The sequence below is a fragment of the Myxine glutinosa genome, chromosome 1, assembly GCF_964187855.1.
Source record: "Myxine glutinosa chromosome 1, kmMyxGlut1.1, whole genome shotgun sequence".
In the NCBI taxonomy this organism is placed as follows: Eukaryota; Metazoa; Chordata; class Myxini; order Myxiniformes; family Myxinidae; genus Myxine; species Myxine glutinosa.
In genome coordinates, this window is record NC_136261.1 from 306,696,182 (window position 1) to 306,719,993 (window position 23,812).

General features: G+C 46.3%; 1 protein-coding gene across 2 annotated transcripts in view; it reads left to right on the forward strand.

Moving 5' to 3' along the window:
* LOC137439677 (uncharacterized) overlaps positions 1–22,964 on the forward strand; it is a 213,439-nt gene extending 190,475 nt beyond the window's left edge. The window contains exons 15-17 of one of the 2 annotated variants that reach the window (XM_078768399.1): positions 15,850–15,942; positions 17,554–17,782; positions 18,135–22,964. In XM_078768399.1, coding sequence (XP_078624525.1) covers positions 15,850–15,942; positions 17,554–17,771 — 311 coding nt within the window. In that variant the 3' untranslated portion in view covers positions 17,772–17,782; positions 18,135–22,964. Of the gene's footprint in view, positions 1–15,849; positions 15,943–17,553 lie in introns of both variants that reach the window. The other variant, XM_068135666.2, reaches the window with a different exon arrangement.
* The last annotated feature ends 848 nt before the right edge of the window (positions 22,965–23,812 follow it).

Sequence of the window (23,812 nt, forward strand, 5' to 3'; positions counted from 1 at the left end):
TTGGTGATGAGTTGTTTTGAATTACGTGGTGGTGGGTTGTTTTTATTTACGTGGTGGTGAGGTGTTTTGAATCGCATGGTGCTGAGGTGTTTTGAATGACATGGTGGTGAGGTGTTTTTAATAACGTGGTGGTGAGTTGTTTTGAATCACGTGGTGGTGAGTTGTTTTGAATCACATGGTGCTGAGGTATTTTGAATCGGGTGTTGGTGAGGTGTATTGAATTACTTGGTGCTTAGGTGTTTTGAATTACTTGGTGCTGAGGTGTTTTGAATTACTTGGTGCTGAGGTGTTTTGAATTACATGGTGCTGAGGTGTTTTGAATTACTTGGTGCTGAGGAGTTTTGAATTACTTGGTGCTGAGGAGTTTTGAATTACTTGGTGCTGAGGTGTTTTGAATTACTTGGTGCTGAGGAGTTTTGAATTACTTGGTGCTGAGGTGTTTTGAATTACTTGGTGGTGAGGTGTTTTGAATTACTTGGTGCTGAGGTGTTTTGAATTACTTGGTGCTGAGGTGTTTTGAATTACTTGGTGCTGAGGTGTTTTGAATTACTTGGTGGTGAGGTGTTTTGAATTACTTGGTGGTGAGGTGTTTTGAATTACTTGGTGGTGAGGTGGTTTGAATTATGTGGTGGTGAGGTGTTTTGAATTACGTGGTGGTGAGGTGCTTTGAATTATGTGGTGGTGAGGTGTTTTGAATTACATGGTGGTGAGGTGTTTTGAATTACGTGGTGGTGAGGTGTTTTGAATTAATTGGTGATCAGTTGTTTTGAATTACTTGGTGGTGAGGTGTTTTGAATTACTTGGTGCTGAGGTGCTTTGAATCACATGGTGGTGAGGTGTTTTGAATTACTTGGTGCTGAGGTGTTTTGAATTACTTGGTGGTGAGGTGTTTTGAATTACTTGCTGGTGAGGTGTTTTGAATCACATGGTGCTGAGGTGCTTTGAATCACATGGTGGTGAGGTGTTTTTATTTACGTGGTGGTGAGGTGTTTTAAATTACATGGTGGTGAGGTGTTTTGAATTACTTGCTGGAGGGGTGTTTTGAATTACTTGGTGCTGAGGTGCTTTGAATTACTTGGTGGTGAGGTGTTTTGAATTACTTGGTGCTGAGGTGTTTTGAATTACTTGGTGGTGAGGTGCTTTGAATTACTTGGTGCTGAGGTGCTTTGAATTACTGGGTGGTGAGGTGTTTTGAATTACTTGGTGCTGAGGTGTTTTGAATTACTTGGTGGAAAGGTGTTTTGAATTACTTGGTGGTGAGGTGTTTTGAATTACTTGATGCTGAGGTGTTTTGAATTACTTGGTGGCGAGCTGTTTTGAATTACTTGGTGGCGAGGTGTTTTGAATTACTTGGTGATTAGTTGTTTTGAATTACTTGGTGCTGAGGTGTTTTGAATTACTTGGTGGTGAGCTGTTTTGAATTACTTGGTGGTGAGGTGTTTTGAATTACTTGATGCTGAGGTGTTTTGAATTACTTGGTGGTGAGGTGTTTTGAATTACTTGGTGCTGAGGTGTTTTGAATTACTTGGTGGTGAGGTGTTTTTAATTACTTGGTGATGAGTTGTTTTGAATCACATGGTTGTGAGGTGTTTTGAATTACTTGGTGCTGAGGTGTTGTGAATTACTTGGTGGTAAGGTGTTTTGAATTACTTGATGCTGAGGTGTTTTGAATCACATGGTGGTGATGTGTTTTGAATTACTTGGTGCTGAGGTGTTTTGAATTACTTGGTGGTAAGGTGTTTTGAATTACTTGATGCTGAGGTGTTTTGAATTACTTGGTGGTGAGCTGTTTTGAATTACTTGGTGGTGATGTGTTTTGAATTACTTGGTGATGAGTTGTTTTGAATTACTTGGTGGTGAGGTGTTTTGAATTACTTGGTGCTGAGGTGTTTCGAATCACATGGTGGTGAGGTGTTTTGAATTACTTGGTGCTGAGGTGTTTTGAATTACTTGGTGGTGAGGCGTTTTGAATTACTTGGTGCTGAGGTGTTTTGAATTACTTGGTGATGAGTTGTTTTGAATTACGTGGTGGTGGGTTGTTTTTATTTACGTGGTGGTGAGGTGTTTTAAATTACATGGTGGTGAGGTGTTTTGAATTACGTGGTGGTGAGGTGTTTTGAATTACTTGGTGGTGAGGTGTTTTGAATCACTTGGTGCTGAGGTGTTTTGAATTACTTGGTGATGAGGTGTTTTGAATTACTTGGTGATAAGGTGTTTTGAATTACTTGGTGGTGAGGTGTTTTGAATTACTTGCTGGTGGGTTGTTTTGAATTATGTGGTGGTGGGTTGTTTTTATTTACGTGGTGGTGAGGCGTTTTGTATCACATGGTGGTGAGGTGTTTTGAATTACTTGGTGGTGAGGTGTTTTGAATTACTTGGTGCTGAGGTGTTTTGAATTACTTGGTGGTGAGGTGTTTTTAATTACTTGGTGATGAGTTGTTTTGAATTATGTGGTGGTGGGTTGTTTTGAATTACGTGGTGGTGAGGTGTTTTGAATCACGTGGTGGTGAGTTGTTTTGAATCGGGTGTTGGTGAGGTGTTTTGAATCGGGTGTTGGTGAGGTGTATTGAATTACTTGGTGCTGAGGTGTTTTGAATTACATGGTGCTGAGGTGGTTTGAATTACTTGGTGCTGAGGTGTTTTGAATTACTTGGTGGTGAGGTCTTTTGAATTACTTGGTGCTGAGGTGTTTTGAATTACTTGGTGGTGAGGTGTTTTGAATTACATGGTGGTGAGGTGTTTCGAATTACGTGGCGGTGAGGTGCTTTGAATTATGTGGTGGTGAGGTGTTTTGAATTACATGGTGGTGAGGTGTTTTGAATTACGTGGTGGTGAGGTGTTTTGAATTAATTGGTGATGAGTTGTTTTGAATTACTTGGTGGTGAGGTGTTTTGAATTACTTGGTGCTGAGGTGCTTTGAATCACATGGTGGTGAGGTGTTTTGAATTACTTGGTGCTGACGTGTTTTGAATTACTTGGTGGTGAGGTGTTTTGAATTACTTGCTGGTGAGGTGTTTTGAATCACATGGTGCTGAGGTGCTTTGAATCACATGGTGGTGAGGTGTTTTAAATTACATGGTGGTGAGGTGTTTTAAATTACATGGTGGTGAGGTGTTTTGAATTACTTGGTGCTGAGGTGTTTTGAATTACTTGCTGGTGAGGTGTTTTGAATTACTTGGTGCTGAGCTGTTTTGAATTACTTGGTGGTGAGGTGTTTTGAATTACTTGGTGATTAGTTGTTTTGAATTACCTGGTGCTGGGGTGTTTTGAATTACTTGGTGGTGAGCTGTTTTGAATTACTTGGTGGTGAGGTGTTTTGAATTACTTGATGCTGAGGTGTTTTGAATTACTTGGTGATGAGTTGTTTTGATTTACTTGGTGGTGAGGTGTTTTGAATTACTTGGTGGTGAGGTGTTTTGAATTACTTGATGCTGAGGTGTTTTGAATTACTTGGTGGTGATGTGTTTTGAATTACTTGGTGCTGAGGTGTTTTGAATTACTTGGTGGTGAGGTGTTTTTAATTACTTGGTGATGAGTTGTTTTGAATTACGTGGTGGTGGGTTGTTTTTATTTACGTGGTGGTGAGGTGTTTTGAATTACATGGTGCTGAGGTGTTTTGAATTACATGGTGGTGAGGTGTTTTTAATAACGTGGTGGTGAGTTGTTTTGAATCACGTGGTGGTGAGTTGTTTTGAATCGGGTGTTGGTGAGGTGTATTGAATTACTTGGTGCTTAGGTGTTTTGAATTACATGGTGCTGAGGTGTTTTGAATTACTTGGTGCTGAGGTGTTTTGAATTACATGGTGCTGAGGTGTTTTGAATTACATGGTGCTGAGGTGTTTTGAATTACTTGGTGCTGAGGAGTTTTGAATTACTTGGTGCTGAGGTGTTTTGAATTACTTGGTGCTGAGGTGTTTTGAATTACTTGGTGCTGAGGAGTTTTGAATTACTTGGTGCTGAGGTGTTTTGAATTACTTGGTGGTGAGGTGTTTTGAATTACTTGGTGCTGAGGTGTTTTGAATTACTTGGTGCTGAGGTGTTTTGAATTACTTGGTGCTGAGGTGTTTTGAATTACTTGGTGCTGAGGTGTTTTGAATTACTTGGTGGTGGGGTGTTTTGAATTACTTGGTGGTGAGGTGTTTTGAATTACTTGGTGGTGAGGTGTTTTGAATTACGTGGTGGTGAGGTGTTTTGAATTACGTGGTGGTGAGGTGCTTTGAATTATGTGGTGGTGAGGTGTTTTGAATTACATGGTGGTGAGGTGTTTTGAATTACGTGGTGGTGAGGTGTTTTGAATTAATTGGTGATGAGTTGTTTTGAATTACTTGGTGGTGAGGTGTTTTGAATTACTTGGTGCTGAGGTGCTTTGAATCACATGGTGGTGAGGTGTTTTGAATTACTTGGTGCTGAGGTGTTTTGAATTACTTGGTGGTGAGGTGTTTTGAATTACTTGCTGGTGAGGTGTTTTGAATCACATGGTGCTGAGGTGCTTTGAATCACATGGTGGTGAGGTGTTTTTATTTACGTGGTGGTGAGGTGTTTTAAATTACATGGTGGTGAGGTGTTTTGAATTACTTGCTGGTGAGGTGTTTTGAATTACTTGGTGATGAGCTGTTTTGAATTACTTGGTGATGAGTTGTTTTGAATTACTTGGTGCTGAGGTGTTTTGAATTATGTGGTGATAAGGTGTTTTGAATTACTTGCTGGTGAGGTGTTTTGAATCACATGGTGCTGAGGTGCTTTGAATCACATGGTGGTGAGGTGTTTTTATTTACGTGGTGGTGAGGTGTTTTAAATTACATGGTGGTGAGGTGTTTTGAATTACGTGGTGGTGAGGTGTTTTGAATTACTTGGTGGTGAGGTGTTTTGAATCACTTGGTGCTGAGGTGTTTTGAATTACTTGGTGATGAGGTGTTTTGAATTACTTGGTGATAAGGTGTTTTGAATTACTTGGTGGTGAGGTGTTTTGAATTACTTGCTGGTGGGTTGTTTTGAATTATGTGGTGGTGGGTTGTTTTTATTTACGTGGTGGTGAGGCGTTTTGTATCACATGGTGGTGAGGTGTTTTGAATTACTTGGTGGTGAGGTGTTTTGAATTACTTGGTGCTGAGGTGTTTTGAATTACTTGGTGGTGAGGTGTTTTTAATTACTTGGTGATGAGTTGTTTTGAATTATGTGGTGGTGGGTTGTTTTGAATTACGTGGTGGTGAGGTGTTTTGAATCACGTGGTGGTGAGTTGTTTTGAATCGGGTGTTGGTGAGGTGTTTTGAATCGGGTGTTGGTGAGGTGTATTGAATTACTTGGTGCTGAGGTGTTTTGAATTACATGGTGCTGAGGTGGTTTGAATTACTTGGTGCTGAGGTGTTTTGAATTACTTGGTGGTGAGGTCTTTTGAATTACTTGGTGCTGAGGTGTTTTGAATTACTTGGTGGTGAGGTGTTTTGAATTACATGGTGGTGAGGTGTTTTGAATTACGTGGCGGTGAGGTGCTTTGAATTATGTGGTGGTGAGGTGTTTTGAATTACATGGTGGTGAGGTGTTTTGAATTACGTGGTGGTGAGGTGTTTTGAATTAATTGGTGATGAGTTGTTTTGAATTACTTGGTGGTGAGGTGTTTTGAATTACTTGGTGCTGAGGTGCTTTGAATCACATGGTGGTGAGGTGTTTTGAATTACTTGGTGCTGACGTGTTTTGAATTACTTGGTGGTGAGGTGTTTTGAATTACTTGCTGGTGAGGTGTTTTGAATCACATGGTGCTGAGGTGCTTTGAATCACATGGTGGTGAGGTGTTTTAAATTACATGGTGGTGAGGTGTTTTGAATTACTTGGTGCTGAGGTGTTTTGAATTACTTGCTGGTGAGGTGTTTTGAATTACTTGGTGCTGAGCTGTTTTGAATTACTTGGTGGTGAGGTGTTTTGAATTACTTGGTGATTAGTTGTTTTGAATTACCTGGTGCTGGGGTGTTTTGAATTACTTGGTGGTGAGCTGTTTTGAATTACTTGGTGGTGAGGTGTTTTGAATTACTTGATGCTGAGGTGTTTTGAATTACTTGGTGATGAGTTGTTTTGATTTACTTGGTGGTGAGGTGTTTTGAATTACTTGGTGGTGAGGTGTTTTGAATTACTTGATGCTGAGGTGTTTTGAATTACTTGGTGGTGATGTGTTTTGAATTACTTGGTGCTGAGGTGTTTTGAATTACTTGGTGGTGAGGTGTTTTTAATTACTTGGTGATGAGTTGTTTTGAATTACGTGGTGGTGGGTTGTTTTTATTTACGTGGTGGTGAGGTGTTTTGAATTACATGGTGCTGAGGTGTTTTGAATTACATGGTGGTGAGGTGTTTTTAATAACGTGGTGGTGAGTTGTTTTGAATCACGTGGTGGTGAGTTGTTTTGAATCGGGTGTTGGTGAGGTGTATTGAATTACTTGGTGCTTAGGTGTTTTGAATTACATGGTGCTGAGGTGTTTTGAATTACTTGGTGCTGAGGTGTTTTGAATTACATGGTGCTGAGGTGTTTTGAATTACATGGTGCTGAGGTGTTTTGAATTACTTGGTGCTGAGGAGTTTTGAATTACTTGGTGCTGAGGTGTTTTGAATTACTTGGTGCTGAGGTGTTTTGAATTACTTGGTGCTGAGGAGTTTTGAATTACTTGGTGCTGAGGTGTTTTGAATTACTTGGTGGTGAGGTGTTTTGAATTACTTGGTGCTGAGGTGTTTTGAATTACTTGGTGCTGAGGTGTTTTGAATTACTTGGTGCTGAGGTGTTTTGAATTACTTGGTGCTGAGGTGTTTTGAATTACTTGGTGGTGGGGTGTTTTGAATTACTTGGTGGTGAGGTGTTTTGAATTACTTGGTGGTGAGGTGTTTTGAATTACGTGGTGGTGAGGTGTTTTGAATTACGTGGTGGTGAGGTGGTTTGAATTATGTGGTGGTGAGGTGTTTTGAATTACATGGTGGTGAGGTGTTTTGAATTACGTGGTGGTGAGGTGTTTTGAATTAATTGGTGATGAGTTGTTTTGAATTACTTGGTGGTGAGGTGTTTTGAATTACTTGGTGCTGAGGTGCTTTGAATCACATGGTGGTGAGGTGTTTTGAATTACTTGGTGCTGAGGTGTTTTGAATTACTTGGTGGTGAGGTGTTTTGAATTACTTGCTGGTGAGGTGTTTTGAATCACATGGTGCTGAGGTGCTTTGAATCACATGGTGGTGAGGTGTTTTTATTTACGTGGTGGTGAGGTGTTTTAAATTACATGGTGGTGAGGTGTTTTGAATTACTTGCTGGTGAGGTGTTTTGAATTACTTGGTGCTGAGATGCTTTGAATTACTTGGTGGTGAGGTGTTTTGAATTACTTGGTGCTGAGGTGTTTTGAATTACTTGGTGGTGAGGTGCTTTGAATTACTTGGTGCTGAGGTGCTTTGAATTACTGGGTGGTGAGGTGTTTTGAATTACTTGGTGCTGAGGTGTTTTGAATTACTTGGTGGAAATGTGTTTTGAATTACTTGGTGGTGAGGTGTTTTGAATTACTTGATGCTGAGGTGTTTTGAATTACTTGGTGATGGGCTGTTTTGAATTACTTGGTGGTGAGGTGTTTTGAATTACTTGGTGATTTAGTTGTTTTGAATTACTTGGTGCTGAGATGTTTTGAATTACTTGGTGGTGAGCTGTTTTGAATTACTTGGTGGTGAGGTGTTTTGAATTACTTGATGCTGAGGTGTTTTGAATTACTTGGTGATTAGTTGTTTTGAATTACTTGGTGGTGAGGTGCTTTGAATTACTTGGTGGTGAGGTGTTTTGAATTACTTGGTGCTGAGGTGTTGTGAATTACTTGGTGGTAAGGTGTTTTGAATTACTTGATGCTGAGGTGTTTTGAATCACATGGTGGTGAGGTGTTTTGAATTACTTGGTGCTGAGGTGTTTTGAATTACTTGGTGGTAAGGTGTTTTGAATTACTTGATGCTGAGGTGTTTTGAATAACTTGGCGGTGAGCTGTTTTGAATTACTTGGTGGTGATGTGTTTTGAATTACGTGGTGGTGAGGTGTTTTGAATTACGTGGTGGTGAGGTGTTTTGAATTACTTGGTGCTGAGGTGTTTTGAATTACTTGGTGGTGAGGTGTTTTGAATTACTTGGTGCTGAGGTGTTTTGAATTACTTGGTGATGAGTTGTTTTGAATTACGTGGTGGTGGGTTGTTTTTATTTACGTGGTGGTGAGGTGTTTTAAATTAAATGGTGGTGAGGTGTTTTGAATTACGTGGTGGTGAGGTGTTTTGAATTACTTGGTGGTGAGGTGTTTTGAATTACTTGGTGCTGAGGTGTTTTGAATTACTTGGTGATGAGGTGTTTTGAATTACTTGGTGATAAGGTGTTTTGAATTACTTGGTGGTGAGGTGTTTTGAATTACTTGCTGGTGGGTTGTTTTGAATTACGTGGTGGTGGGTTGTTTTTATTTACGTGGTGGTGAGGAGTTTTGTATCACATGGTGGTGAGGTGTTTTGAATTACTTGGTGGTGAGGTGTTTTGAATTACTTGGTGCTGAGGTGTTTTGAATTACTTGGTGGTGAGATGTTTTTAATTACTTGGTGATGAGTTGTTTTGAATTACGTGGTGGTGGGTTGTTTTGAATTACGTGGTGGTGAGGTGTTTTGAATCACGTGGTGGTGAGTTGTTTTGAATCGGGTGTTGGTGAGGTGTTTTGAATCGGGTGTTGGTGAGGTGTATTGAATTACTTGGTGCTGAGGTGTTTTGAATTACATGGTGCTGAGGTGTTTTGAATTACTTGGTGCTGAGGTGTTTTGAATTACTTGGTGGTGAGGTGTTTTGAATTACTTGGTGCTGAGGTGTTTTTAATTACTTGGTGGTGAGGTGTTTTGAATTACGTGGTGGTGAGGTGTTTTGAATTACGTGGTGGTGACGCGTTTTTAATTACGTGGTAATGAGTTGTTTTGAATTACATGGTGGTGAGGTGTTTTGAATTACGTGGCGGTGAGGTGCTTTGAATTATGTGGTGGTGAGGTGTTTTGAATTACATGGTGGTGAGGTGTTTTGAATTACGTGGTGGTGAGGTGTTTTGAATTACTTCGTGCTGAGGTGTTTTGAATTACTTGGTGGTGAGGTGTTTTGAATTACTTGGTGGTGAGGTGTTTTGAATTACGTGGTGCTGAGGTGTTTTGAATTACTTGGTGGTGATGTGTTTTAAATGACTTGGTGGTGATGTGTTTTAAATTACGTGGTGCTGAGGTGTTTTGAATTACTTGGTGGTGATGTGTTTTAAATTACCTGGTGGCGAGGTGTTTTGAATTACGTGGTGGTGAGGTGTTTTAAATTACTTGGTGTTGAGGTGTTTTGAATTACCTGGTGGTGAGGTGTTTTAAATTACGTGGTGATGAGGTGTTTTAAATTACGTGGTGGTGAGGTGTTTTAAATTACGTGGTGGTGAGGTGTTATGAATTACTTGGTGGTGATGTGTTTTAAATTACTTGGTGGTGATGTGTTTTAAATTACGTGGTGGTGAGGTGTTTTAAATTACGTGGTGATGAGGTGTTTTAAATTACGTGGTGGTGAGGTGTTTTAAATTACGTGGTGGTGAGGTGTTATGAATTACTTGGTGGTGATGTGTTTTAAATTACGTGGTGGTGAGGTGTTTTAAATTACCTGGTGGTGAGGTGTTTTGACTTACCTGGTGGTGAGGTGTTTTAAATTACGTGGTGATGAGGTGTTTTAAATTACTTGGTGGTGAGGTGTTTTAAATTACGTGGTGGTGAGGTGTTTTGAATTAGCTGGTGGTGAGGTGTTTTAAATTACATGGTGATGAGGTGTTTTAAATTATGTGGTGGTGCGGTGTTTTGAATTACTTGGTGGTGAGGTGTTTTGAATTACGTGGTGGTGAGGTGTAATCGTCCCAAACTTCCAGTCTGCACCTACCCCTCCCGTATGTATGTGCTGAAGGGTTATTTCTTGAATTTTATATATTTTTTCAACCTAAATCTTCAACCTAAATTGCTTATAAAAATGTAATATCACAAACACAACAAATAAATTTCTGCAAAATAATTGTTTGTATTGTGATTGGTGTAAATCATGACAACACAGCAACTCGGGTACAGTCATTAGTCTCAGCTAAAACAAGCCCGTTCCTCAGTATCGACGCGTGGTGAGGTGAGCGGAGCGAGCCGAGCCAAGCTAGTGTGTATATATATATATATATTTATTTATTTATTTATGACACATCACTATGAAGATAATTATTTAATTTCGGATCAATTATTAACATAATTAGGCTACTCACAATCATCTGCGTGTGGCAATTCCATGGGACCTCTCCCGAGATTGTAAGACATATCTCACTGTTACAGAGATTGTGAATGTGGTGAAATTAGAAGGTGGGAATACAGGTATAAGAGCTGGTACGAGTCGATGAAGTTGGTTATGGCACGCTATTATGGGGAGGGGATGGGGAAGAGTTACATATTCCACCATTTTGATGATGTAATCAAGAAATTAAAGCGCGGCGTTACGCGCGCTGCTTGCGAGCAAGGAGGAAGCGGACAAGCGGTAACTTATAAGCGTCTTTATTTCAGGAGCTCACTGTAACACTGGCGCGCTCCGGGCTGCGCGCCCGGTGTATATCATGAGGCCACGCCTACCCCTCGGGCGTGGCCACCGCCCACTTGGTGCGCGGAATGATGTCACCACGCCAGTGGGCTTTTGTGTCCGCCACACGCGCCCCCCCAGAATTCCCGCGCACCTGGAGGGCCAGTTTGCGGGGCAGACGAATGACCCGGCCGAAGCGCCCCCTGGCGATCGGCGGCGTCCGGGGTGCAGGGATGCCAGGTGGGATGCCCCTGGCTGCCCCTGGGATGGGTGCAGGACCGGGGGGCGGCGGGGCTGGGCGGTGCCGGGGGTCCGCCCGCAGGGGGGCGGCCCCGACGTGGGGGTCGGGCCACTGGCGGTGGATGGTCCACGTCGAGGTGGGCCGGCTTGAGGCGGTCCACCGAAACGCGGTCAGGAGTACCGCCGATGTCCAGGGTGAAGTGCTTCGCCCCGGTCTCCAGCACGCGGAAAGGCCCGTCGTACGGGGGCCGCAGTGGTGTCCGGTGGGCATCGTGGCGGACGAAGACGTACTCCGCCGTGCGAAGCTCCGGGGCGACGTGCGTCGGTGGGTGCCCGTGGCATGCCGTTGGCACCGGGGCGAACCTCTGGGCGGTCTCTTGCAGAGCGGAGCGCCGAGGACCATGGTGCCGTGGAGTCGGGGAGGAACTCGCCCGGCACCCGCAGCGGTTGCCCGAAGACCAACTCCGCCGCGGATGCGCGCAGGTCCTCCTTGGGCGCCGTCCGGAGGCCCAGCAGGACCCAGGGGAGCCTGTCGACCCAGCCGCCGTCGCGGAGGGTGGCCCGGAGCACGGCCTTCAATGAGCGGTGAAATCGCTCACACAGGCCGTTAGCCTGGGGGTGGTAGGCCGTGGTTCGGTGCAGCCGGACCCCGAGCCCCTGCGCGACCGCCCCCCAGAACTCCGAGGTGAACTGGGGGCCGCGGTCGGACGAGATGTCTGAGGGGGTGCCGAACCGGGCGACCCAGGTGGCGATGAAAGCCTGCGCGACATCGGCCACCGTTGTCGACGCCAAGGTCACGGCCTCCGGCCACCGGGTGGTGCGGTCCACCATGGTGAGGATGTAGGTGAAACCCCGCGAGGGGGGCAGAGGTCCCACCAGGTCCACGTGGACGTGGTCAAACCGGCGTTCCGGCACCGTGAACGGGGCCAACGGGGCCTGGGTGTGCCGGTGCACCTTGGCGCGCTGGCACGCGAGGCACGTCCTGGCCCAGCCGCAGACGGCCTTCCGGAGGCCATGCCAGACGAACTTGTCGGCGATCAGCCTTTGGGAGGCCCTCGCGCCCGGGTGGGACAGGCCGTGGATGGCGTCAAACATCTGGCGCTGCCAGCCCGCTGGCACAATGGGGCGAGGACGCCCGAGGGAGACGTCGCACAAGAGGGCCGCGCCCGCGCCGTCGAACGGCACCTTGGTGACGCGGAGGCCCGTGATGGCGGTCCGCAAGGCCTGGACGTCGGGGTCAGCGGCCTGGTCCGCTGCCATCCAGGCATAGTCGATGCCGAGGTGGACTGCGTGGGCGACGGCTCGGGAAAGGCAATCCGCCACCGGGTTGTCCTTCCCCGCGACGTGCTGGATGTCCGTCGTGTACTCGGACACGGCCGAGAGGTGACGCTGCTGCCGGGCCGACCACGGCTCGGTGACCTTGCCCATCGCGAAGATCAGCGGCTTGTGGTCGACGAAGGCAGTGAACGCACGGCCCTCGAGCAGATGGCGGAAGTGCCTGACCGCCAAGTGAAGCCCGAGCAACTCGCGGTCGAAGGTACTGTAACGGCATTCGGGCGGGCGAAGCTGCCGGCTAAAGAACGCCAGCGGATGCCAAGCTCCACGCACCCATTGCTCGTGCACCGCGCCCACCGCGTAGTCCGAGGCATCGGTGGTGAGGGCGATCGGTGCATCGGGCACCGGGTGCGCGAGCATGGTGGCGTTAGCCAAGGCGAGCTTCGCGCCCGTGAACGCCGTGTCCATCTGCTCGGTCCAGGTAACGTCGCCTTTGCCCGCCTTCCCTCGGAGAGCTTCGTGCAGGGGGCGCAGGAGCTGGGCGATATGGGGCAGGAACCGATGGTAAAAGTTCACCATGCCCAGGAACTCCTGCAGCCCTCTGATCGTGCGGGGGCGCGGAAACCCCTTCACCGCCTCCACCTTGGCCAGCAGGGGGACGGCTCCGTGCCTGGTGACACGGTGCCCCAGAAAATCGATTATGGCGGCGCCGAACCGGCACTTTGCGGGGTTCACAATCAGGCCATGCTGGCCCAGGCGTTCGAAGAGCGTGCGGAGGTGGCGTAGGTGCTCTTCGCTGGACGCGCTGGCGACGAGGATATCGTCCAGGTCGACGTAGACAAAATCCAAGTCGCGCAGGACGCTGTCCATCAGTCGCTGGAACGCCTGAGCCGCATTCTTCAGACCGAAGGGCATGCGCAGGAACTCGAAGAGTCCGAATGGCGTGATGACCGCCGTCTTCGGGACGTCCTCCGGCCTGACGGGGACCTGATGGTAGCCGCGTATGAGGTCCACCTTCGAGAAGAAGGACATGCCCGCCAAACGGGCAGAAAAGTCCTGAATGTGGGGGACGGGGTAGCGGTCGGGAGTCGTGGCGTCATTGAGACGGCGATAGTCCCCGCACGGTCGCCATCCCCCGCCGGGCTTCGGCACGATGTGCAGCGGCGACGCCCAAGCGCTCTCTGAGCGCCGAACGATGCCGAGTCGCTCCAGGGTAGCGAACACCGCTTTTGCCACCGCCAGCTTCGTCGGCTCGAGGCGGCGTGCCCAGGCGTAGACCGTTGGCCCGACGGTGGGGATGTGATGGGCCACCCCGTGCTTGACGGCCCCCGCCGAGAAGGTGGGCTGCGTGAGGGCCGGGAAGCCGGCGAGGAGGCGGGTGAATGCGTCCGCTGCCGGAAGCGTACAGACCAACGTGGCCGGAACCGAACCATTCGGCAAGCCGCTTGGCAAGCCACTCGTTGAGCTGCTCGCCGAGCTGGGCAAAGCACAAGCGAGCGAGCTGAACGTCTCGGCTTGGACAAGACGTCTGCGCTTGACGTCGACCAGGAGCCCATTAGCGCACAGGAAGTCCGCGCCAAGCAGTGCCATGGGCACGTCGGCGGTGACGAACGTCCATCGGAAAACCTGCCCTCCGAACCGCAGAGAGAGGCAGCGTTTTCCGTACGTACGGATGGGCGTCCCGTTCGCGGCAAGCAGCGCGGGGCCCCCACCCGCGGCGTGCTTGTCTGACGTGCCGGCGGGAACGACACTCACCTGCGCTCCCGTGTCGCACAGGTAACGGCGCCCGGAGAAGGTGTCCGTTATGAACAGCAGGCTGCTCGAACGGCCGGCGCTCATCGCCACTATTGAGCGCCGGCCCGGGCGTTTCCCGACCTGTTGAAGTAGCATGGCGGATGACATTGCCGAGCTTCGTGGCCGAACTTGGCGTGGAACCAGCACCAGGTGGTGGAGCTGGAGGAGCGCGGCTGGCTCCGCCAGGCCGGTGGAGTTGGCGGGTTTCCCCGCGGTGGCGGTTTTCGCCGCGGCGGTGGGCGGGGCGTGGCGGCGGTCACAAGGTGCGTATCAGCATGCTGCGTATGCTGTATAAGCTGATGCTGTGGATCAGCAGCATCAGCAGCATTAGCAGCATCAGCAGCATTAGCAGCATCAGCCACGAGGGCCGTGACGGCCACGCCGACTCTCGCCCGCGTGTCCGAAGCGGCGAAGTACTTGTCCGCCTCGGCCGCCAATGCTCGGGGTTCCGTTAGCCCGGTCCCGGCCAATGCGAGGCGAACCTGCGCTGGAAGTTGGCGACGGAAAAGCGCCCGGAATAGAGAACCGGGGGCTTCGTCGCCCAACAGTGACAGCATATGGTCCATTCGGACCGACGGGCGCGTGTCACCGAGCTCGGGGAGATCCAGGAGGCGGTCGGCCCGTGCGTCGTCCGTGAGGCCGAACGTGGCTAGGAGTAGCCGCTTGAGTGCCTCGTACTTGTGGCCGTCCGGTGGGTGGCGAAGGACGGACACACCTCGAGCGGCCGTGCCGGGCCCGAGGGAGGCGACGACGTGGCAATAGCGCGTGTCATCGCCGGTGAGGCGCCGAAGCTGAAATTGGGCTTCGGCCTGGACGAACCAGACTTCGGCCTGAGCCTCCCAAAATTCGGGAAGTTTGATGAAGTTGGCCATGGCAATGGCGTCGCGTGTGGAAGGATTGCTCCGGCAGATCCAACGTCGAGGGGGTCACCAGTAAAGCGCGGCGTTACGCGCGCTGCTTGCGAGCAAGGAGGAAGCGGACAAGCGGTAACTTATAAGCATCTTTATTTCAGGAGCTCACTGTAACACTGGCGCGCTCCGGGCTGCGCGCCCGGTGTATATCATGAGGCCACGCCTACCCCTCGGGCGTGGCCACCGCCCACTTGGTGCGCGGAATGATGTCACCACGCCAGTGGGCTTTTGTGTCCGCTTCAAAATAATATATAATTATGTAAGATTACCCTCTTCCTTTGAAGAATGGGAAGACAGAGGGAGGGGAGGGCAGATAATTAGGGTGAGGAGAATTAGGAGGGGACAGCATTGTGAGAGTGGATGTTGAGGCCTTGGGGTGGGGAGGGGTTTAAAGAGTTGGGGTGGGGAGGGGATTATAGCATCGGGGTTGTGTTCGGAGAGGGAGGGGTTGGGTTGAGGACTTAGGTTTGGAAGAAGAGGTGGTTGAAGGCTTTGGTGTGGGGAGTTGAGCACTTGAAGACACATTTTACCTTTCCCTCAATTTCCACAGATACCTGCTTGTATACAATAATATTGGGACTCTAAAAGCTTGATTCGTGGCTGCTGAGTGCTTAATGCACTCTACTCTTCTAGTCTTGTCTTTTGGAAGACCAAGACGGTCATGTGCTTCAGATTTTGGCCTCCATGACTGTGAGAAGATTATCATTTTCTGAGCCTGAAAGTGTTCTTGTATGTATTATCATGAAATTATTATTTAATATCTTGACAAACTTCGACATTGCTGCAGATATTGTACACAGATCAAAAATGTCTTGTGCTTTCCATTGAATGGCACAATGTTGTGGACAAGTATTACTATTTTCTTAATTTTGAAGTTGCTAGGTCTGTGTTTATGCAGCAGCTGTGCGTATCGTACTTTAACGTGTGTGTGTGTGTGTGTGTGTGTGTGTGTGTGTGTGTGTGTGTGTGTGTGTGTGTGTGTGTGTGTGTGTGTGTGTGTGTGTGTGTGTGTGTTTTTTTTTTTTTTTTTTCCCCTCAGATCATGTTGCCCATGTCATCGAGCTCCTCGGGGCCATCCCAAAGCATTTTTCCTTATCTGGAAAGTACTCTCGAGAGTTCTTTAATCGCAGAGGTAAGAACACAACCTTATGCAAAAAAAAATTCCCTACCCGAAGTCCTCTACCTTCCATTAATAGTAACTGTGATGTCACAAAATAAGCCAGAAACCTTTTGTCACTGAGTCTATGCTGTTCATTCAAAAAAATTGCTTAAAAAAATTCAAAAGTATTATGTTGGTCCATTTTGGATCTTGTGGATATCAGAACTGTGAATCCACGTTTTTTGAAGTATTTTACACTACTGTGAGTATGTCGTTCATACAAATTATAGACCTTCAGGGAAATTCGGCAAATCTAAACACACCTGGAAGCAGCAAGAGAAAAATTTTTTTTTTAATGAAAATGCAAATTAAAATACAATGTTCTCATCAAGTCACATCGGTGCTATTTGGCGACAGGTGATAAAGGTACGAGCAATGTAGCAGTGAATATCACTGCCCAAGCGTTTGTCATTTTTACCTCTGCCACCAAAGGTGGATGGAGGTTATGTTTTCACCGCCGTCAGTCTGTCTGTTTGTTTGTTTGTGAACAAGATGTCAAAAAAAGTTGTGGACGGATTCGGACGAAATTTGGCAGAGATGTAGCGTATGTCACAAGGACGAAATGATTAGATTTTGGTGAAGATCCGGATTCGGATCCGGCTACTAGAAGTTTTTTTACGTGATTCTTCACCATTGGGAGATTGGGCCAAAAATGATACATAGCAGGATATCTCAAAAGGTTGTAGACGGATTCTGCTGAAACTTGGTGGAGAGGTTGGGTGTGTGACGAGACCGAATCGATTCGATTTTGGTGAAGAATCTGAATATGGATTCGGATACGAGAATTATTTAATTTTCTAAAGTGATTCTTCACCAATGAGAGATCGGGTGAAAAGCGATATATAACATTTAACGATGTATAACACAAAACGTTGTGGACGAGTTATGACTAAACTTGGGGGATGGGTTGGTTCGGGTACAAGAACAAGAACAAGGTCCAGGATTTTGGTCCAGGTCCGAATCCAGATCCGGCCTATCAGTGGGATGCAAAACATAAACTGTTCAGCCTGGCAGAGGTATGTGCTCTACCGAGTGCAGTTCTGGTTTTAGGGAGTAATCGATGCCATACCTTTCATTTTGAAAAGCTCCCCTGGCATAAAGTTTGAGAGGCCTATATTGGCCATTTGGGTCAATGTCTACCGTCAAACTCAAAGCAACTCGCTCCCAGCATCAGGTCAGGTATGGGAGCATGCGCCGGAGCAGCGCATCGCTGCATCCACTTTCCGACGGTACTCCAGGGGCCTCCGTCTGGCCATCCCCCAGGTTGATGCTTGGCCCATCCCTATCTCCTTGAGATACCGATCAAGCTCCCAGCATCCTGCCACTGAAAATGCCTGTGCATCAAGTTTGCAATCCTACTCCAAGCCTTCATATTCAAAATGAAGCCACCACTAACTATTATAGCTGCCCAACAGGCAAGTCTCTGGGCAGCTATACATGAATTGGTGTTGCCTTTAATTTGAATATGGACCTTCTGAACTACAACCAGTTATTTTCTGCATGCCCCCAATCCATATGCACCATTAGATCCTGTATAAAAAATTGTAAGTCTCGTATTTTACTGACTATGCACATTTGTTGCAGGGGAGCTGAGGCACATTACAAAGCTGAAGCCATGGAGCCTTTTGGACGTGCTTGTAGAGAAGTACGAGTGGCCCCTGGAAGAAGCTGCTCATTTCAGTGATTTCTTGCGGCCCATGCTAGAGTTGATTCCAGAGAGGCGATCCACCGCAGCAGAGTGCCTGCAGCACCCATGGCTTTCTGAGGAGACCCCAAACTCGCACACCTCACCCGAACAATAAGGCACATGGCGGTTTGTTTTCCCTTCAAGTGTGTGGTTTGCAATACGAGGCACAGTTCATTTGGAAGGTTCATCAAATGTCGTTTCCACTGCACTAGGCTGACTGGGCTGGCCAAGTATGCTCTTGATTTATGCTGGAAAAACACCTTGACAAGCCCTGTGTAATGGAATCTGAAAATGGCTGCGGTCACCTAGGCCTCAGTAGTCTAATTATCCAACTATTGTCACATATCTAGTTGAACTTCTTTCACCCCAGTTGCCAAGATCACCACTTTTTCTCTTATTTATACTTTTGTGTAACTTCACGAGAGTTCCTTCCTTTTTTTTCTTCCTTCCTCCCTTTTTTGTATAACACTGGCTTTAGGAAATGGCATCGCGAAGCAGTTCAAAATGGCAGTTGACGTCAGAAAATGTTGCCATTGACATTGATGCAAAAAAGAAAGTGGATTTCAAGATGTGCACGCAGTGAGCTGCTGGGTGGTCTCTGCTTTTGAAACTGGAGGAAAGAGTATCGTAATGAAAATATGAAGTCTAAATGAGGATAAACAAACCAGAGTTCGACCAACGAAGGATGTCGGACATTCCATACGCATCGACTGCGTAGAAATGGATTGTGGACAAGGAGTGCAGAAAAAGCAGGGTTATTATCTTTTCTTTTTTTTCCCTCCATCACCACAAGCACAGGTCATCATGCTATCCCCACGCTCCTTCCTCCGAACCAAACGGAACTCTCTGCACATCACGATCCAATCAACAGGAACTTTTTCCTGGCTGCGTGGATTTCCTTTCCTACTGCGTGTTCTGTCGTGGCTGTGCGGTTGCTTGGCCACGTGCTCTCGGTGGACATCGGTCTTTCACAAGACGTATCCATCACTTATCCATTCAATAACCATCAAAGGTACTGCAATCGGTGACCTTAGAACTGAGGGGAAATTAGTTGCTCCGTACATGGATGTCGTGAATGCGAGGACAGTGACGAGGGAAGGACCACTGAAATGAGGAAACTATTTTTCTGCTTGTTTGTTTGACATTCATGGAGGGTGGTAAAGTTGTTGAGGACATTGAAAACATGGCTATTTTTCCTCATCGTTTAAACATGGAGCACATTCTTAAGTTATTTTGTCGGACGATGATTGTCTTGGTAGCCATAATCCTCAGCAAAAGTTCTTCTGAGGATTTTGGCCTGTTTACATAACTGTCTTTAAGCCTGCGCCCTTCAGGTTAACCGGACTGCAGCAGGGTCGGACGTGCCTGTGTTGTCCATAAAAGTACGTAGTTGGTTGCCTAAAATCTGCTGGTTCGACTCGCACGGCATTCTGGGGCACCGCAAGAGACCGCATGGCAATTTGGAACCGCTTGCTTGCTTCCTCGGAAATAGCAATTGACGTCACGATGCACTCGGAGTGTTTTAGTCTTGCAATTAATGTCGGCATTTTTGTGATGGAGGAGAGATCTGCCGAACAGGATTCGACACGCCCTTTCCGGCTCCAAACAATGGGAAGCTCATTCGCCACTGGAATATTTACAATTTGGATATTTTGCTCAATGCTCCCTTTTAATGCATTTCAAGAATTTCTCCGACATTGACTCAGTTGGTCATTTTCAAATGAATCTTCATGACCGGCCAGCGGTGAACGGACATGACCGACTTCTTCTGAGGTCTTGGAGGACGCTTTTAGTTTTAAAAGTACACTGGTCATTTATTCAGGCGCCTCGCACTTGCACTCGCACTCGCACTCGCACTTGCACTCGCACTCGCACTCGCACTCGCACTCGCACTTGTTTTCGAAAAAGGCTTTACGGAGATTGGTTGGTCGATAATATCGTTGGTTTCAACTGTTTACAGACGAATATCGTGCCCGGAAACAGATTGGGGTTTTATCAACGGCCCTTATGGTGCTTTGCGTTTTTATTGACAAGGCTGTATTGACTGCACTGTCATGAAACATTTGGCTGACGTTTTAGTGGCTTTTTAAATCTGTCATCGAAAGGCTGCTCGTCACTGGGTTGTGTTCTTGCATTTGTGGGAAAAATACATATTTTGGACCACGGAGCTTCGGCCCAGTCTCCAGGGAATTAATTGTTTTCCTGTTAATATGCCCTATTCGCCGGTAGCCCTTCTCAGATGTCCACATCATCCCGGCATTGCTCTAAAAGCCGGGCAAGCCATCGTGACTTGTGTTTTGGAGGGCGGGGAGGTCCGTAGGAGTTCCGATCTCACGATACGCTAGCCATTTTGAGAGAAATCCATTTCTAACAGATTGCTGAGAAAAATGATGGTCTTGTTTATCTTTGCTGGTGCCAATCGGCTGAGATCATGCTGAGATCAATCATGCCGGCGTTTCGTGGGAAGAACACAAAATATAACTGCCAAAGTTTGTCATCTACACGCGACGTACGAGGGGCGTTCAAAAGGTTATGGGTACGAGATACAACAGCCAAAGAAAGGCCAACTTTTTATTCAATACACAGGTACATATAATTAATTAATAATGGAGGGCCTGTATTCCTGAGAGAACTCTGCGTGTGTTGTATCATAAGTTGGGATAACCTTTCAGGGCCAGATCCAAAACTGGACAGATCGCTTCACCCAGCGCAGGATACTTAACCGAAGGCTATTTGAGAAGGAATTTGTCATTTGGTCAGGATGCTGGTGATAAGTCAAGATGCATACTCTACATGGAAGACATAGAGGAATCTTTAATGTCCACTGATAATTGGCTATTTAGCCCTCGTTGGACTTAGTCAGAAACGGGGGCTATGGATTGGGTCTCGTCTGTCCGTATGTGCATGTGTCCGCAACCATATCTCGGGCATGTAGGGACCAATTTTGTTCGTACTTGGCACAAAGACAATACATGATGATATACATATGCACATAATTTTGTTTCGTGATACGAACAAAGATGGCCAACTGGCAGCCATTCTAGTTGTAAAAATCTCAATGTTGAACATGTCCTTCAACATTTCTCGGACTTGCATTTATCAATCTTTTTCAAACATGGCACACAGATAATGAATTATGGCTGACGTATTATGCACACTACTTTCTTTCGAGATTATATCCAAGATGGCCGACTGGCGGCCATTTTGTTACTTAAATGTGTAGCCAACAATTTTTCGGACATGCATGGTCTGATTTTGTTCAAACTTGGCAAAAACACAGTACATGGTGACATGCACATGCACCTCACTTTATTTTGCGATCTGATCACACTTGGTAGACTGGTGGCCATTTTCCTTGTAAAAAACCCAATGTTGAACACGTCCTCAACCACTTCTCAGACATGCATTCAGCAATCTTGTTCAAACTTGGCAAACAGATACTGAATTATGGCTTGCATATGCACGCCATTTTCTTTCGACATTATATCCAAGATGGCCGACTGGCGGCCATTTTGTTACTTAAACGTGTCCCCAACAATTTCTCGGATATGCAATATGCATGGTATGATTTTGTTCAAATTTGGCACAAGCACAGTAGATGGTGAGATACACGTGCACCTCACTTTATTTTGCAATCTGATCAAATTTGGCGCATAGGTAGACTGTCGGCCATTTTAGTAAAAAAAACAAAAAAAAAAACAGTATTGAACATGTCTCAACCATTTATCGGTCATACATGGACCAATTTTGTTCAAACTTGGCACAAAGACGATACATGGGAGCATACACGCACAGAAGATTTTGTTTTGTAATCTGGCCAAAGATGGCCGATTTCTTTACTTTAATTCTGGACAGCAAAATTACGAAAATTATAGGGGCTATGACTTTTTATGCCTCTGCCGACAAAGTCACCGGAGGCATTATGTTTTTCGGTTGTCCATCCGTCTGTCTGTCTGTCCGTCCATATGTACGGGCTAAACCTCGTTTTTCTCAGCAACCACATATCCGATTGAGACAAAACTTTCAGGGTAGGAGTGACACCCAAGCAGAATGTTTTTATGATAATTGTGATGTCATAGATCACATGGTTTGGCAGCCATATTGGATTGAAGGGAAAAAACAAATAATTATATCTCTGAAACCATTAACCCTATTGATACGAAATTCTACAAGTATAATCTTACAGCACTGTTGCATATAATTTGAAAATGATGATGTCGTATGGCACGTGGTTTCGCAGCCATCTTGGATAGAAAAACGAACCTTATCCGATCAACACGAAACTTCACAAACGGGATCCCCTTCCCATACATATGCAAAGTGATGGCATCTACACGTTGTGGGACGATGCAGAGGCATATTGGCGACACAGTCGCATTGTTCTAGTTCTTCTTCTCTTCTCTAGATCTCAAAATATGTGCTGTAAACTCTGGACTGTGCTGTAAACTCTGGACTGTGCTGTCCATTGTTAATCACCTGCCTTATTTGGCCATTTTTGCGACAAGAGAGCATTTTCATGACAATCGGCCTTGATATGCAGTTGTCTGATTTTCATGGCCAGACTTTCACATCATCAAGACAGTGCTGAGTCTACCTACCCAGGCGCCACTCGCATTATCATCATCATCATCAAAGTACCATACTATTGAAAGAGTGTTGCTGCTCCCAAAGCAGGCTCTTGAGAAGGGTTATGCTGGGTGGTTTGCCGTTGCCTTCCCAGCATTCAGTCAGGGTATAGGGATATATCATTTGGTCAGGGTGCTGGAGATAACTTGCCTGCTCTTCATGAAAGACACCGCGAGACCTTTCATGTCCATCAACAATCAGTCCTGCTAGACAGGTCCACCCAATGGATGGCACACTCATTGATTAATCCCCCTGCCTGTGTAAGCCTGTTAGGATGACAATTTATAGCTGGGCCAAGATTCGAACCAGGCTAGGCAGCTCAAGGCAACTGTACATACCTAGACTATGCTGCTGGCATACATATATAATTAGTAAGGAAAATATTTTGCTAATAATATGTAATTGAAAAATAAAAATGTTGGCCTGTTGGAGTTGTATCTTGTTCCGAGAACATTTTGAACACATGGTATAGAGAAAAGGCATATTTTTAACCACGCCCAAAAAATCGTACGTACATAATAGGTATTGCTCCGAATGGCATTTCTGGTGTGCTTTAGACATCATTGCTGTAGCTGCAGCATACATAGACAGTCTTGCATTTGTCCAGGAGGGGGAGTCTTGTACACTGATATTTAATATGTCTGTGTATATTTCATGAAAATAAACATTTAAAATGAGTACATACATTTTTATTCGAGGCAATATTTTTAATATGCATTTTGAATTTTGAATATGCATCCATTGCGAGTCACATTAAGTGCACCAGAGACAGGTGTTGTGTATTCTCCGAATTTCCCGTTTCCACGTGATGGTACTTTGACCAAAAGTGAAATTCCAACATCAAATCTTTTATTTGAATGCTTTTCAAAACTTACAGGAAACAAGTGTTAATTTGAAACTTGAAGAAAGGATGACATTAATCAGTGGTTGTAAAAAAAAAAGTAATCTACAAATTATGTACGCAAAATAGCGGTCTTGCATGAAAGACCGTCATCCAGTAATCTCTATATTAACCGAATGGGAAAGCTTTTCATTAATTGGTCGAGCGATGGTGAAGTGGTGGCCATGTTGGATACCCCATTGAACGCGAAGCGGCGGCCATGTTGGATACCCGAGTGAACACGAAGCGGCGGCCATGTTGGATACCCGAGTGAACGTTTGTTCAACATTGAAAGCCACGCCCCATAGGAACACGAAAGTCACTCGTTTTTACGTGTATTTTACACCATTGATTGGTCATGTCGTGTTTTTTTCAGTGTTAGGTCATGTCCCTGAACATGTGTGATTGATAAGTAAAATGCCTCCTGGCGCAGCATGGGCTACAACAGTAGCTACTAGTATCCTACTGCAAAGCCGCAATGAGCCGGTGAAGCCAAAGCCTCTTGGTCTTGCCACTATTTTACCCATCACTATGGCATCAGTAGGTTAGGTAGTTGGTCGTAGGTAGGTGTAGTAGGTACTGTACCTGGTAAGACTTGGGAGAAGAGCAGACAGTCCTCCCCAATACCTACATACAATAAATGTCACAAG